This window comes from Leptosomus discolor, chromosome 1 (genome assembly GCF_034619465.1).
Source record: "Leptosomus discolor isolate bLepDis1 chromosome 1, bLepDis1.hap2, whole genome shotgun sequence".
NCBI lineage: Eukaryota > Metazoa > Chordata > Aves > Leptosomiformes > Leptosomidae > Leptosomus > Leptosomus discolor.
The window spans coordinates 205,635,223-205,650,088 of NC_141391.1; the positions used below are offsets into that span (position 1 = coordinate 205,635,223).

The 14,866-nt window shown below is 46.5% G+C and overlaps 1 protein-coding gene across 2 annotated transcripts; it reads right to left on the reverse strand.

Moving 5' to 3' along the window:
- Nucleotides 1-2,088: 2,088 nt before the first annotated feature.
- TMEM60 (transmembrane protein 60) lies at nt 2,089-7,284 on the reverse strand. 2 transcript variants are annotated; one of them, XM_086474368.1, is made up of 2 exons: nt 7,251-7,284; nt 2,089-2,745 (listed from the first exon to the last, which is right to left on the reverse strand). In XM_086474368.1, exon 2 carries the CDS (start codon nt 2,703-2,705, stop codon nt 2,301-2,303), a length of 405 nt encoding a protein of 134 aa, XP_086330494.1. In that variant the 5' UTR covers nt 2,706-2,745; nt 7,251-7,284; the 3' UTR covers nt 2,089-2,300. The 2 variants fall into 2 exon arrangements, with proteins under 2 accessions (XP_086330494.1, XP_086330502.1); XM_086474376.1 differs by lacking the exon at nt 7,251-7,284 and adding an exon at nt 3,754-3,778.
- Between the last annotated feature and the right edge of the window lie 7,582 nt (nt 7,285-14,866).

Genomic DNA, 14,866 nt, shown 5'->3' on the forward strand with positions numbered 1-14,866 from the left:
CCCAGCCTGTACTGGTGCACAGGGTTATTCCTCCCCAGGTGCAGGACCCTACACTTGCCCTTGTTGACCCTCATCAGGTTCCTCCCTGCCCAGCTCTCCAGCCTGTCCAGGTCTCACTGAATGCCAGCACAGCCCTACATATGCTTATATAGACGCCATGTACATATGACTTGTCTAAAGTGCTTGAATGCTTGTTATGTGCTTATGCTTGTTAAGTAGTTCGTAAAAGTTTCCCTTAATTGGAGGCAGGTCTTTAGACACACTTTTCTTCATAAGTTTTTAAAGCATCCAATAAAAATTCCACGTGAGGTCTAGCTTGCCCGCTGTGGGACATACCTGGAATATTGCATCCCAGGAAGCTCAGTGACCTGTATCCACGTGACAGAAGTGAAGAACTGCTTAAAAGACGAACACTGGATGTGCGAATGAAGCATAACCTCTGTACCGTATACAGCACCCATACCCACCTATAGCATGGGTGTGCAATTGCCTGCGCTCGCGTCTCCTGCGGTCAGCAGGCCCCAGAGTAACGAATACTCCTCCCCCTGCCCCAGCCAGTCCTCTGCACAAGCACCGTTTTAACTTGAGAAAAATCACCCAGAACCGTGTGTATGAAGGAAGCCCATTCTTCACAGGAACTTCACGAGTGGGCAAAACGTCTCTCAAACAAACACAGAGCAAAGTCCTTCCATGCAGTATTTTTCAGAACTAAGCAGGGCACAGATACACCTCCCAAAAAGAGCTGTTCCCGATAGGCACTGAAAGGAAAAGAGATTTCTGAATGCTAGTTTCAGCTCCCCCTAAATCATGTGATTCCTAAATGGGGGCTGAGTACCTGGATTTCCTTAATAAAAGTTGATGAATCTTTATAAAGTGGTTATAAATATTTTGCCTTTTTTAAACAACAGATAATGATTAGAAAGATTTTTTTCTTTGTCATTCCTTGGTTTCTCATTTAACAGTCAGCCACTCCGAAGCCAACACGACTTAAATTCTTTCCGAAGATCATTTGTTACCTGGTGTTCCGAGTGGAGATCCGTTTGCCTTAGAACAGAACAGGTCATTTTCTTAGATAAAGCCCTTTCAGCCGTCTGACAACATGGTTCCCATGTATTTATGTCCATGTCTGTGTGATTCAACAGCAAGACAATCCAAGCGTTTAGGAAGATTTTTTTTATGAACAAGTACAGTTGAATGTACACAATTAAAACTTTATTTGTCAAGACTCAACTCCTGTTACCTCAGACTCATTCACTAGACATTCTTTTGTACCTCGGGACTGCAAACGGAGCGGTACCTTCAGCATGCATGTCAACAGCGTCCTAGACAACTTCCACAGTGGAGTTTGGTGTTACCGTCGCTCCTGGAAGAGCACTTCCTGTCCACAAGAACACGCTCATGGTTCCAGCTCCTGCCAGAAGTCCCACCCACTGCATTTGTTACTTGAAAGAGCTGATTTGGGTTTGCCAGTACTCCACAAACCCGAGGCTTCACTCCCACAGATTTAATATACTAGGGCATTAAAAAACACCTTCCGTGTTGAAGCACCCCTTCCTGCAGGTACAAATGCACTGCAGAACTCCCCCTGCAGCTTCAGTCTTTTACAACACCGGTGATTTCCCACTGGGAAAGGCAATCACCCCTGTCTCCCTCTTCTCTGGCTCTTGGGCTGCTGGCAGAGTTCAGCTACTCCCCCTTTTCCCTGGGAAACATACTGGTTATTTTCTGTTACTGGTTATTTTCTGTTTCAGCAGCTCAAAAAAAGTGCTTATTTGTAGTCTTTCGGACTGGAAGTGGATTTTCACTGTCAAAAAGAAAATGCTGAGTTACTTTTTTCCTTTTTTGCTCTTATTTGGCAGCTATCATTACTGATTCTTAAAGGAAATTTAGCATGTTATAGACATTACCGTTAACTGGTTATTTCTTGAGTGACAGCATAAGTAGTAGAAAACTTCCATCCTCTTTCCAAGGATTACCCAATGTACTGAATACTCTGGGGTAGAACATTTGCTGTTCCTTGGAGATCTACCTGCACGTGAAGAGTCTGTATCTTATTCCATGTAACAATAACAATCATATTAGAACAGCTTATGTTGAACAAATACTTTTATTTACAAGAGCATAAGTGACAGCTGTAAAATAAAAAAAAATGGAACAAGTCTACTTTCAGTCGTCAGCCTGGTTTAGATAAAGTCTCCAGCTTGACTGATTTCTTACTTGGCGTTCTGATTTGGAGATCAAAACTATAATAATCCAGTAACTTGGTACCAAGCTGAGCGCTGAAAGACACGTAGTACAGCTTAGTCTCTTCGTACATAGAAGATATTGTATCCAAGTTCGACCATGCCCCCAATAAGCAAGGCCCACAAGGGGATAAATACATAGGCTAGTTTCATCGTAGTAAACCGCTGCAGTTTAGCGCAGAGGGCAAGGCAGAAGGCTAATTTCAGTAGCATTGCAATGAGATACCAGGCTTTTTTCTTGATGTTTTGGGAGCCATTGCGAGGGTCGAAGCCAGACTTGCAACGTCCAGCCATTTTTACAATTAGCATAACTAGAAGAATAGTATCAAATATCCAGACTGGAATAAAAATGAGGAACCAGTTCCATGGTGCTTTCTCATCCAGCTTTAGCACCAGCATGATCAGGAAGAGTAACGTGAAAAGCCATGTCAGCAGTACTCTTTGCGCCAGGGACATTCTCATTTAAACAGCTTTGAGAGGGTCTTTCACAGTCAGCAACAACCTAACAAAACAAAAGCGGGGGGAGGCATCAAAAGATGTCACTACACAACAGTTAGGTAAGTTCCTCAAAGGAGACCGATTTCTTGTTCTGGCTTCCCCCCTTCTAACCTCACCTACGTACTGCTTCCCAGCAGTCCTTCTGTAACTACCAGTCTCAGTGGAGCACTCTGTTTTGATCCCGTCCACCATTCCACTTCAGTGCCTTAAGTCAGCTGTGTAAACTGCCTGAATCTAAATTTGTTCTGTGAAACAAAGTATGCTTTAATCCCAGACTAGCTGTCAAACTCACTTAGGGGTTTTTGTATGCTAAGAATACCTTTAGATCCCTTCTCCAGTACCGAGGCACTCGTAGTTAACACTTGAAGATAAACCTAACACTTCTCTCGCTGTAACAAATGAGTCGCAGCAAAACGAAATCCAGCCGACAAGCGCAGGTGACAAACCATCTGAAAGGGCTGGTAGTCTGCAGGGCTGCAGCTGAAGGGACCCGGGCTGAAACGGAGCCAGTAAGCACGACTACTGCCTTCTGCCAAGCGGCCATCTTAAAGCTACTAAGAGCTACAGATGATGTTGGCTTTCTGGCAGGTATCTGAAGTATGCAGGCACTGGCCGACAGGAACACCCTGTCGGTTTGTTGCCTTGGTGGTATATTTAAATTTCTATGTAGTCATGACAAAAGAAAAACAAGGACAAGTGCACCTGCCACCACAGTCATAAAAGTTCAGTTTTTATATTCCTAACTGAAAGGCTTTTACCGCTGCATCTGCCAGCAGCTTTTCACTGCAAGTATAAAAAGCAGGGCTGAGAACGACCATCTTCCTGCAGATTTCATGCTAGATGGATAATTAATATATAGTAGTGAAACACTGCTGAAAAAGGTTTCTTAATTATTTGAAAAACGTGAGATGTTTAGAAATTTGATAATTCCCTTTAGAACACTGATATCCTGTCACTTGAAATAAGGAACTGAGCTTTGATTTTTTCCAGATCACAAAAACATTTCAATTACTGGAGGTGAGATGATGTGTTCCAAAGCATCTAATCCTCACCACCAGACGCCGCGAGGGAAGGACAGGACCTGCTTCCTCTGTCTCCTCAGTGCCCCTGGCCACAAGCTGCTGCTTCCTCTGTGCCATTGCTGAGGCTCACGAGATCACCCGATCAAGCCTATTAAACTCACTGAACAAGAGAAATCTATTAGCACCTTTACCTTTTTCACTGGGTTGGTTTTTTGCCGGATTACCACATCGAACCAACTCTGTGCTCAGGGAAGCATCAGAACCAGGAGGAGGGAAGTAAACGCTACTGGCTTAACTGCTTAGGAGATGACCTGCTACGTTAGAGCTAGGGGATAACAATTTTGTACATCACTAAAATTTTCTTACAGTTTAAATCTCTGTCTCCTGATACACTGTTCAACAGACCTGCATTTTGTTCAGTCCGAGTCTGAAGTTTCAATGGATTTGATTTAGTTGATAGTAATGGATTTTTCTTGAGGAAGAGATCCAGTTTAGCCCAAAGTAATCTAAATTGGAGTTACTGTCAGTGCATCCCCTCCCTTGTCTTAGGGCTGACACTTGCGTGACCCAGAGCAGAGCAGTTCCTTGACCTGAACTAGCAAAATAAAAAGTTTAAAATAGGGTTTTTGTAGTTTGGTTTTTGCTATCCGAGTTTTGCTCGGATCCCCAAAGGGTCTGGTGAAAGCTGGTGCTGGAAACTGAAGTAATCTTAACCTTGACTACTTGAATCTTGTGCGCTGGTTAGCAGCTCACTTGCTTAGCATGAGTAGCTAGACTGCTGCAGCCCTCGGCCGCAGGCTGTAGCCCAGCAATGCAGTGAACTTAGGCTGAACTCTCTTACGCCAAGAAGAAGGGCTGGCAGTTTTGCATGACTGTGATATATTGTACCTTAACTAACATAATGAAATTGCACAAGAAATATTAAGGAAGATTGTACGCGCAGCAATATGAATTAGAGTAACAGTTACGATCAAAGGAAAAGGAACTATAATTCTTGGAAATGAAGAAAGAGACCGTTTGACCTGGAGTCAGCAGAAGACGGATGAGATCCAGGTGCAGATGGAACAAAAGATACAAAACTGTGTAAGAAGGTAAAGGCGCCTGCACCAAAACTCCAGTCATCGAGGAGGACCAGTGACAGCTAAACAGCGTGACTGGACAAGAGACACATGCGTGCCGCGTGAACAGCTCGTGTAACGGACTGTGGGGCTTTCAAAAGCACAGGACAGTAACCGAGGGGGTCCCTCTCTGGAGGCACCCAGCTCAAGCTGGCCCCCCTGCTGGGCCATTCTATTAAATTATTTATTTTTGTAAGACTCTATGCCTGAGCCTCTGCTTGGGGAAACCGAGAGTTCGGGCTGTGCTCCTCTAACAGCCAGTCACTGGCAGGGTGGAACCGAGGCCCCTCCTTAGGGAAGGGGTGAGCCTTAGTAGTGACGCTGAATGGAGGAGTTAATTGCTAGATAGACAAAAAATTGGAGAAGGTTTAGGTAGCACTGCTCTTTTCTTGTTATAGAAACATTCCTGGCGCAGAGGATCACAGAACAATTTCTACGACCTGCCTGAAGTACTTCCAGCATTTTGAAAACTTTCCCAGTATTCTCAAGTGCAAGTCTGTGCTGAAGTGGAGAGCAGTGACCTGAAGTGAAGTTCCAACAGTCCTTTCATGAGAACGTTTTTGAAAAGCAGTTCTAGAAATCAATGCTGCAGATACTACAAGAAGGAGAATCTCTTACTAGCAAACTGGAGAAAGCAGAAACCAAAGAAATAATAGACTGGAAACTTGTGCCTGAAAGGAAAAAAGGAATTCAACACTGTCAGGAGTATCAGGTTATCAGATACTCAAAGAAGGTGCTATCAACTGTCTCTGGAGGAAACAGAAAGCTACTGGAGATGTATTAGATGGGGCTACTCAATTTGAAGGTTGCTTACTTGATGAAAAGATTTTCAGTTTTCCTAAGTGTTCACAACCACCTTGTGACAATTTTACAAAGCACGGGCAGAAAACGCAGCATGGGACCTTACGCTGCCCTTCTTTGACCTAATTAAGAGATTGGGCAGGACTGCAAGGCTCTGTTCAATTTTAGAGGCTTTTTTGACAAAAACTGAAGAAAATCCGAGTGTACTTTTGAGATCCTATAGTACAAGTAAAGGAAGCTACCAAATTTTAAAGACTGACAGCTGGGGATACAGCTGACCTAACGGTGAAAGGTTTGATTACATGGAGCACTTGGCCATCTCTCATTAGGAAAGAATGATTACCAGTATATTCTCAGTCAGAGGCTATCACAAGAAAATGGTAACACTGGAAAAAGGATGTAGATATAGAACAAGTCTGAACTGGGTCTTCTGTGAAAACACTGATGGGCTGTCAAAGGCAGAGCGTAACAGTCCTTATAGGACTCGTGTAATTAGTAGGAAGCGAAAGTTTTCAATAATGAGAAACACTATCTAAGCAGCATTACTGACCTTGGTGGGATGATCCACATAATCAGAATATTATGATAGCTAATTATATCCTGTTTAGAATGAAAAAAATGTAGAGGAGGGAAACTCCCACATGACGTTCAGCTCAATATTAGTGATAACAGATGTATGAATTTAAACCTTGAACATTGCCCAACACAATTCAGAAAATGCTATTACACTTAAACCAAATTAAATAGAACTCGAGCTTGATTAAATGACCTTTTAAAGCCCATTCAGTAGGTATAAGTAGTTTAACACCTAGAAAGAAATATTCCATATTTAAAACCACATTTGAAGTGGTCCCTTACAAATACAGGTTAGGTATTCACAAGTTCTCCTCGCAACTGATGCACTCTTAGTTCAAGTAGTCTACTTAGATCTAAAAACGTAAATAAAGCCAAACGACAACATCCCCTTAACCGGAGTGTTTCACTGTTTTTCAGCAAGACTCCCGAGTGCTGGATTTGGCTGAAAACCAAAAAAATTCAGGAACTATTCAGAGGAACAGAACGAGAAAGCTGGCAAAGCAACCGAGGGTGCCGGGCTAAGCAAAGCCCGCGACAGCAATTCAACAACAGCCTCCCTCGCTCCTCTGCAGAAAGCCGACTATTTCCAACACAGCCCCGGCCCAGCCTTGGCGGGCCCGGTCGCGATCCGCGACCGCCTCCGCCGAACGCCCCCCGGGGGTGCCGGGGACCGCCTGGCCCTCACTGCCCGGCCGAGCCCCGCGGGGCTGCGGCTCACGCCGCCGCCGGGAGAGCAGGGCAGGGCCAGGGCCAGGCCCGGAGCCCCGCAGGCCAGGGGAGGCCGCCCGTCTCTCCCGCCCCTGCTCAGCCCCCGGGTCGCCCGGCCTCTCCCCACTCCTGCTCCAGCCTTCCTCGGGGGCCCGCCGCCTTCCTCGGTTCCTCCCTCGGCCGAGCCGGCCTTCTCCCGAAGCTCCCCCAGCCACGGCAGACGCCCCGTCCGCCTGAGGAAGGACGGCCGCGGGAACCTGAGGTGGAAGCCCCCCGCAACCTACCGCAGGGGCCCGGGCCGCCCTGCGCCGCCGCCACCCTCACACGGACCCGCCGCCGCCGCCACCTCTCCGCGCAGGGCCCCGGCTCATCCCGCTCCAGCCCGGCGGCTCGGGGTCAGCGCGCAGGTGAGGGGGCGGCCGGGCTCTACCCGCCCGCTCCGCCCCGGGAAACGGACCGCCTTCCTCACCCACCGCCCCGGGCTTGGCTATTGGGCAGCTGGGACGGCACGTCCTACCGCGCCCCGCTGTCACTGGGTGGCGGCGACGTCACTCAAGTTAATCCCCGCCTCTCCCCTCAGCTACTCGGTCGTGGCGACGCCCATCAAGGTCAGACAGCCCAGCTCACGGCCAGCGGCGGTTCGGCCGTGAGCCCACCCCCTCCACTCTTTTTACCGCCAATTCGTGCAGGAGGCTGTCTGTTACACCAGCCCCGCCTTTGCCTCGGGGAGCTGTCCGTTAAGCACAGCCCCACCTCCCTCCCGCTCTTATTGGGCAGCGCCGCCGCCAGTCACGTCTCGGCCACCACCCCCCGCAGGCGGAGGGGGCGCTATTAGCTACCGACCTGCACCCGGCCCCGCCCCCGCCTCGGCGGCGCGCGCCCTCTCGGGTGGCGCGCTGTTGCTGCTGCCGCCGCTGGGGCGCGCGCCTCCTCCTCCTCCTCCCCCCCCGCCCCCCCCCCCCCCCTCCACCCCCAGCTGTTGCCTCGCGCGCGCCCGCCGCCTCCTCGCCGTCTCGCGCTCCCCTCGCTGCTGTTGTCTGCGGCGCGCGCTGGCCCGCTCCGCCGCCTCGCCGCGGCACCGGGCGACCGGTAAGGTCGGGACCCCCTCGGTCGGCGGAGGAGGGGGGGGGGCGGCGCGGAGGCATCCCCGCCCCGGCGGGAGGGGGGAAGAAACGGGGCGCCAAGTTCCCCGCGCAGCTGGGGAAGGGGCCGACCGGCTCGGCGTGGGCGGGGGGAGGGGGCCGGAGCGGCGGCCGGGGCGAGGCGGGGGTCCCCGCTCGGTGAGGGGCGGCGGGGCAGTCCGCGCATCCTCGGCGGGGCGCGGCGGAGCCGTCTGCCGCGGCTCCCCTCGCCCGTGGCCGGGCGGCGAGCGCGGGTCCGCTGCCGGCCCACCGCCGCGCCGGGCGCCTCCCGCCCCCCCGGGGCAGCCTGGCCGGCGAAGGGCGGGAGGCCCGCGGCCTCCGCGGCGCCGCGGTCCCCTCGGGCGGGAGCCAGCGCGGGCGTTCGCCCCCCGGGCCCTTCCCACCGGGCGGTGGGGGTTGCGAGGGCGGCTGCTCCGGAGGGCTCTTCCCGCCAGCCGTGTACCGCACCGGGTGCGGGGGGCTCGGCCGCGGAGGGGGCCGCGCCGTCCGGGTGAGCCTTCGGCTGCGGGGCTTGCTAGCCTCCGGCTGCTGGGTTTGTGGGGGGTGGGAGACGTTCAGTTACGCGTACAGGGCTTGAGCCGCTGGCCCTTTCCGTACGTGTGGTTCCTACTTGCGAGGTCCGGCTCCTGCCGTAGTACACCCTTGCCTTGGTAAGTTGCTGTAGTGCATCTTGAGCAGCTTTAGTGTCTCTGTCAGGTCACGGGACCTTTTCTCCTTTCCTTTAAAGGTCCTAAGTTTCAGCATCCTCACCTTTATCTTTGACCTCGTTTCCATCCGTGTTCTTGTATTTTACACGTCTTCATCTTCTTTTGGTGCTTTCTTTCTCATTGGTTATCCCATTTTTTTCCCCTTTCCACCGTAATCCAGTGACAACCTGTCTACAGCTTGTGTGTTGTCCTTGGTTTTCAATTTGGGAAACCGAATGTTAGGCTACTTCCCGTGAGTTAAAATTTGTTCTGTCGTACTCGTTTCCCTGATGTTTTATTTACTATCCTTTCTATGAGAAAGGAGAAAGCAGTGGGGGCAAAATGATTGTGCAGTAGTAGAACTATGCAGGTGTTTGCTGCTTTCATACATATTCCTTGGGTGCTTGTGACTCAGGTGTATCAGTTTCAGTGACAATTTTAGTCCATATTCTCAAGGTCTGCGCTTGGTATTTTGTCTTTTACATGTTACTGGTCACTTCAAAAGTAATGCTGCTGAGTCTTGCATTTAGTTCCACATTTGCCCGTGTCTTATCCATCTGTCATATAATTAACTGGAAAAAGTAATTAATTGGAAAACCTGACTTGTTGAAAGTACTTTAATTAATGTTCTGAAATTCTTTGTGATGAAACATTCCTACAGAAAATACAGCTGGCTTTACAATTTTGACACACGAGTTCTCTAATAGGAGTGAGTCTAAATGCAGCGTGTCATCTGTAATTTGCCCGCGTATATCTTCCCGTTGAAGGTGTTAAACAGATGGTGGTATCTATTTTATCAGGGAGAAGTGCATCACTTGAAATAACCTGTTAATCCTAGTAAGCGAATCCTAGTATCTTTAGCTGCACTTGGAGTGGTCACTAAGTGGCAGAAGGATGTATTTCTGTTATATACATTAGCGCTTGGCACGAGATGTTTTTGTTTTTCCTGGGGTTAGAGGCTAAAAGTGTTCTGTGAATAAATCTCTGGGTTATAAATAGCTGTGTGTATTTGGCTATTTCTGTAGCTCTGAAGGTTTTGGTGATCATCTTTGATTTGCCTCTTTATTTGTGACTCCCTGGAAAGGATAATCCTTTTCTCAGAAGTCTTATTTTTGTTCCAGTAAGGTGTTTATGAACTGATGTATGGGCACACATCATACTCCTATCAGTTTTGACTTTTTTTTTTTTTCCTCCCACAAGAGCTCTACTTTACAATATTTGCAAACAATTTTAATTTCTGAAGGTGAAGATTGAGAGCGATACTTGGAACCGGTGTGTTTAAGATCCTGATACCCGTTTGAAGTGGAATGTTTGTGCAGTTGAATTCTCTGTTGCTATGTTTTGCTGCCAATGCATGTTTTTATTCTGGATATAAATATTATAAAGAATCAAACATGAGCCTGAGTCATCTGAAAAAGAATTTGGAAACCTAGTTAGTTTAATTCGATGCTTGTAGTGGAATTTTTTCCTCTTGCGTTGTGTGGAACGTGACATAGAAATCAATTGTCAGTAATTGTTGGGAACTCCATGGAGTATTTCAAGTATTCCGGTAGTACAGGATTTCTCCCAAAGCAGTTAGCTCAGCTCGTCTCAGAAAGCTGTTCCCAGCTGTACCCATAACTGCCAAATATTGGTGGGAATTCTGGGAGAACTCAAAATCTTGTAGGCTTTGAAATAGGAAGCAGAGTATCGATGTTGTATTTGAAGGGAGGCAGAGGTGCCTTAAAAAGACTTCCAGTCAAGTTTGAGGCAGTTAACCAGCCAGCGAAGGGTGGAGCAGCTCTTGGGAGCTGAACAATGCTGTTCCTGTCACAGCTGGCAGGGGTCACTGGAAAGCAGTGGACATTATTTTTTCCCAGTTCTCCAAAGTTACTTCTCCAAAGTTACATATACTGTCTTCTCAGGCTTTTCCCAAATATCATCTCTTCTACGTGTTTATAGTAGAAATTTTGTTAAAGCAATAAAACCATAATTTTCTTTTTAATTTTCTCAGGACCCCTGTGAGTGAGAGTGATGACAGTCACAGAGTTGTGTTTTTTTTTGTCTGTGGGGAAGTTCTTTTCTTAATAAACAGCATGCTGTACAGATTCATCACGGAACAGTTTATGAGCATTTTTAGCTAGGCTTACTAATAGCACAAAGCTTGTACAATTACTTTCTTTGTCCATCTTCTCCTGTTTGAGTAACTTTAGTCAGATGATGAAACCAAGTTTAATGGCAACTGAAAGACATTAAGTACCTACACAGTGACAAATTCCTATAAAACTTTTGACAGGTAGTCACCCAAATTAATACTTCCACCTGAAGAAATGCAGGGATAATTGAGTCCCTTCTTTTTTTTTTTAGAAAGAGAGCAACTGCTGGCCAGTCTACGTGCTAGGCTGTGAGCCATCATGGTGTGTGCTGCTGCTGGCCCAGCCAAATAGTTGGGACAGTTGCTAATATGGGTGGGGGGCAGGAAAAAAGGGCTGGGTGAGGTAGTGAAGGACAATAGGGAGCCACAGGACACTGGTAAAAGCAGACGGACTTAATTGCTTCTGCCCACAGAACAAGGTAGGCGTGTTTTTTCTGAAATGTTGTTTTGTTTTCTGAAGGAAACAAAACTCTTCTAGGATACCTCTGTGAGAGGTACTGCTGCTTCTGACTATTCAAGGGCAGTTGACTGCTACTTACTGTAAGATATGTAGTGGTGTGAAAAATAAAAGACTTTGAAAGCTTTAAATACCAGGTTTTCTCCCGTGTGCTGTTATTCATAAAGGTCTTTCTCGCTGGGTACAGAGGAGATGGTTAACCAAATTTGAAGAAATTATATTCAAATTTGTAAGGGGACTACAAAGAGCTTAATAAATTGCCTATAGGGGAAAAAAGTGTGAATAGTAATTAAGGCTATAATGTATTACTGTGTAACGTTTGGGTACGCTTTACATGTAATCATGGAATAATTTAGGTTGAAAGAGGTCACTGGAAGTCATCTGTCTTGTCCAATGCCGTCTCAGAGCAGGGCCTGCTTCAGCGTTAGAGCAACCATCTATACATATATAGAGATACCCATTATGTTGTCAAGAAATTTGGAAATATAGCTTATGTTTGTGGGTTGTTTTTTTTTTTTTTTTTTTTTTTTCAGTTGAGGGGAGGATATCGGAAAGTTCCTAAGAGCTATTCTTTTGTTTCTCAATTTAAATATGTAAAGGGGATTTTTTCCAAATTCACTTCTGCTGGGAATACTCCTGAAGTGAGACATGTAATGTTCAGTATTTAATTCTTTGTTCACTTGAGGTGGTCTTGTAGATGTACTCCAGAGAGACTAGATGGCTTCCTGGAATGGGTCCAAGCATTGGATTGAATTCCTGTTTGCAAATACATTTGTGGTTCTTGTTCTTAAAAAATAAAATACAATTGCAAAGCGGGAGAAGAAATTAAAGCAATATAGCACCAAATATGAAGTCATGCAAGCCTTGCATTTTGGAAGTTGGCCAGTGCCAGATGCTTTTGGGGGTTAGGTGGTTGGCAGATGCCAGTCTGGCAGCTAAACCTAAGCACTCTTTGTGTTCAACTGTCTTAAGGGACAGTTTGTTCTATGCTTGCCATGTTGCTCATACACTTTCCTTGGTATTGGCTCCTGGCCATTGTGGGTTCTGGTTAGGTGGAGTATTTGTATGGCCAAATACAGCCCAGTGATCTTGTTGGACGTCTTCTTGTACCCTGGGTCATGAAGCTTGAAATTCCCTCAGCAGTGTGTTTATTTTTTTCTTAATATTGTGTGTTTAAATAGCTGCTTTCTGTTTGAATCTGAGTAAAATCTTGGCTTCAGTGACTTCCTGCGGTGCTCAGTTTAACAGTCTAATTATGTGTGGTAATATAATATTTCTCTGTTAAAAGTTTGGCTTTGCTATCCTCCATTGGTTAAATGAATGAAGTTCCCTGCATTATTGGAAGCTGTTGTCATCTTGACTATATTTTCTGTATATTTCTTGAAGTCTCATTTAATTTATAATTCCTTATTTTTCTGTTCATACTTGCCTGGCTCAACAGGAGAGTATTTCAAGTGGTTGATAATTCATAGCCTTTCTCAGAACACCTTCCCCTCCCCCAGTACTTTAATATTCTTCAAATAAAACACATGCATTTCAGCTCAGATTCCACAGCTGATTGACAGAGCTGAACTGCAGTGCTTTCCTTGTCATTTCTCTCTTATTCAGGGGTGTCTGTGCTCTCCTGACTATAGGATATTGAATGGAAGAGCTCACTGAGCTGCCAAATTTCCTTTCCAGATTTGAGATACCTGATTTTAAAGCTTTGTGTGACGTACATGGTTCACTTCTCCCCCTCTTACAGGTATCATTTGCATTATTGATGATAAATTCTGTTTATATGTTGCCTATTCATTGTTAAAGTTGATCCAGCTTCTTAAGCTTTGCTAGTGTCAGAATATTAGTCATCTCAAGGAGTTACTACTTCAGGTTTTCTTTTCTTCTCTGACATCTAAGAAATAAATATAGTGAGCACTGCTGGACCTTTTTACAGAAGCTTGAGGTTTGAAATAATAGGGCAGGGCTCAGTTCACAACATTTAAGGACTTAACTTAGTCAGTACTTCACAAAAATGCTAGGCCTCTGGTCTAAATAGGGGAAGGAGAAGAGGGGAAACAGTCTTAATGAGTCCAGATTAACTCTGTTAATGGTACTTCTGAAGGCTTGCAGGTGGAGATCCAGAGTGTTCAAGCTGGCTTCAGTCACAGCTGCCTCGCTACTGGCAGTGGCGTTAGTGCTTACCTTATTCTGCGGTCCATGAATCTGTGGAGCTAATTCAAGTGAAAACTGCTCATTTACTTAGTAACGGCAGTCAGTCCCTTGAAGCTATCTCCTGTGTGACGGGCTCCGATGCTGGTAAAAACAAGGATGGAAGCTGATGACTGAGGAGGAGATTGGACTGAGGTAATACTGGTTTAGAGTGGTTAAAACAGTTGTGAAGCCTTGCTAGGCCACCCTGACCTTCTTCATCGGCTCTGTGTGGACCTTACGTGTCTTTAGTGAGTGTTTGTTATTTTTGGGGTTTTTTTTCTGCTGAAAGTTCCCTTTGAAGAGCTCTGGGGACCAGCAGGAATGTGGGGCATCTTTATTTATTCGTAAGCTAACATTAGCTGTTAGTGTCAGATGAAGCAGTGGCATGATGAGCATCTGTGTTCATCTTTCTCTTAAAAGTCTAATGGTTAGGGTGCTTAGAAAGTTGGAAGTCACGATTTCTGGGTGCACTTATCCGGAGTGGCTTTAATGTCAAACCTCCGGGAGGAGCAAGCCACCAGGACATGTGTTCTGAGTGAGATCCCGAATGTCTGTCTCTGTCCCTGCAGGGTGGTCAGGTATGTGAAACCTGGAGTGCGTAACGAAAGCGGTCTAGAAAGATTTAGTCTTGAGTTTTGTCTTGGGATTAGAACGCTTCTGTGTGAAGGAGACGGGAGGTTCCTAGGTGAGCTCCCTAGGCTTTGTGTGCTCTTTGGAAGGGCTAGCAGGCCAGCCCTGTGCCACCCAAGGAGCTTCTAGGCACCTGAGCAGGCAGTAAGTAAATAGGGTGTTTTATTCAGACTGGGTGCTGCTATTAATCTTTATTATCCAGTTAGCCTATTGCAGTGAAGAATGTTGACCTCAAAATTTTGTTCAATTTTCTGGCTGGTTTTTGATCCGTGGCAATGTTTGTTTTTCACAAGCGGCAGTCTATTTAGAAGTCTTTGACATCCTTCCAAAGGCTCTTTGAAAGTCCACGTATGTTTTATCACTTGCTCTTGATTATCAGTTAGTTTGACATGTTCAGAAATACTGATAGACTAAGACATGCTCTTTCTTTGCAGAAACTGCTGATTAGACCCTGTCAGATAGTCTTTCAGGTATAATGGTGTTCTATTTTTAATGATTGTTTTGAGGAGCTTGCCAGATACACATGTAAGACTTGTTACCCTGCAATTCCTTGCTTGGATCACTCCAGAGACTTTAAAAAAAGTGTAGGCTCAGCATTTGCTGCTATGTTCCTACAGAATAGTGGCTGTTACAAGAGACTGCAGCTTTTTCTGACAGCTCA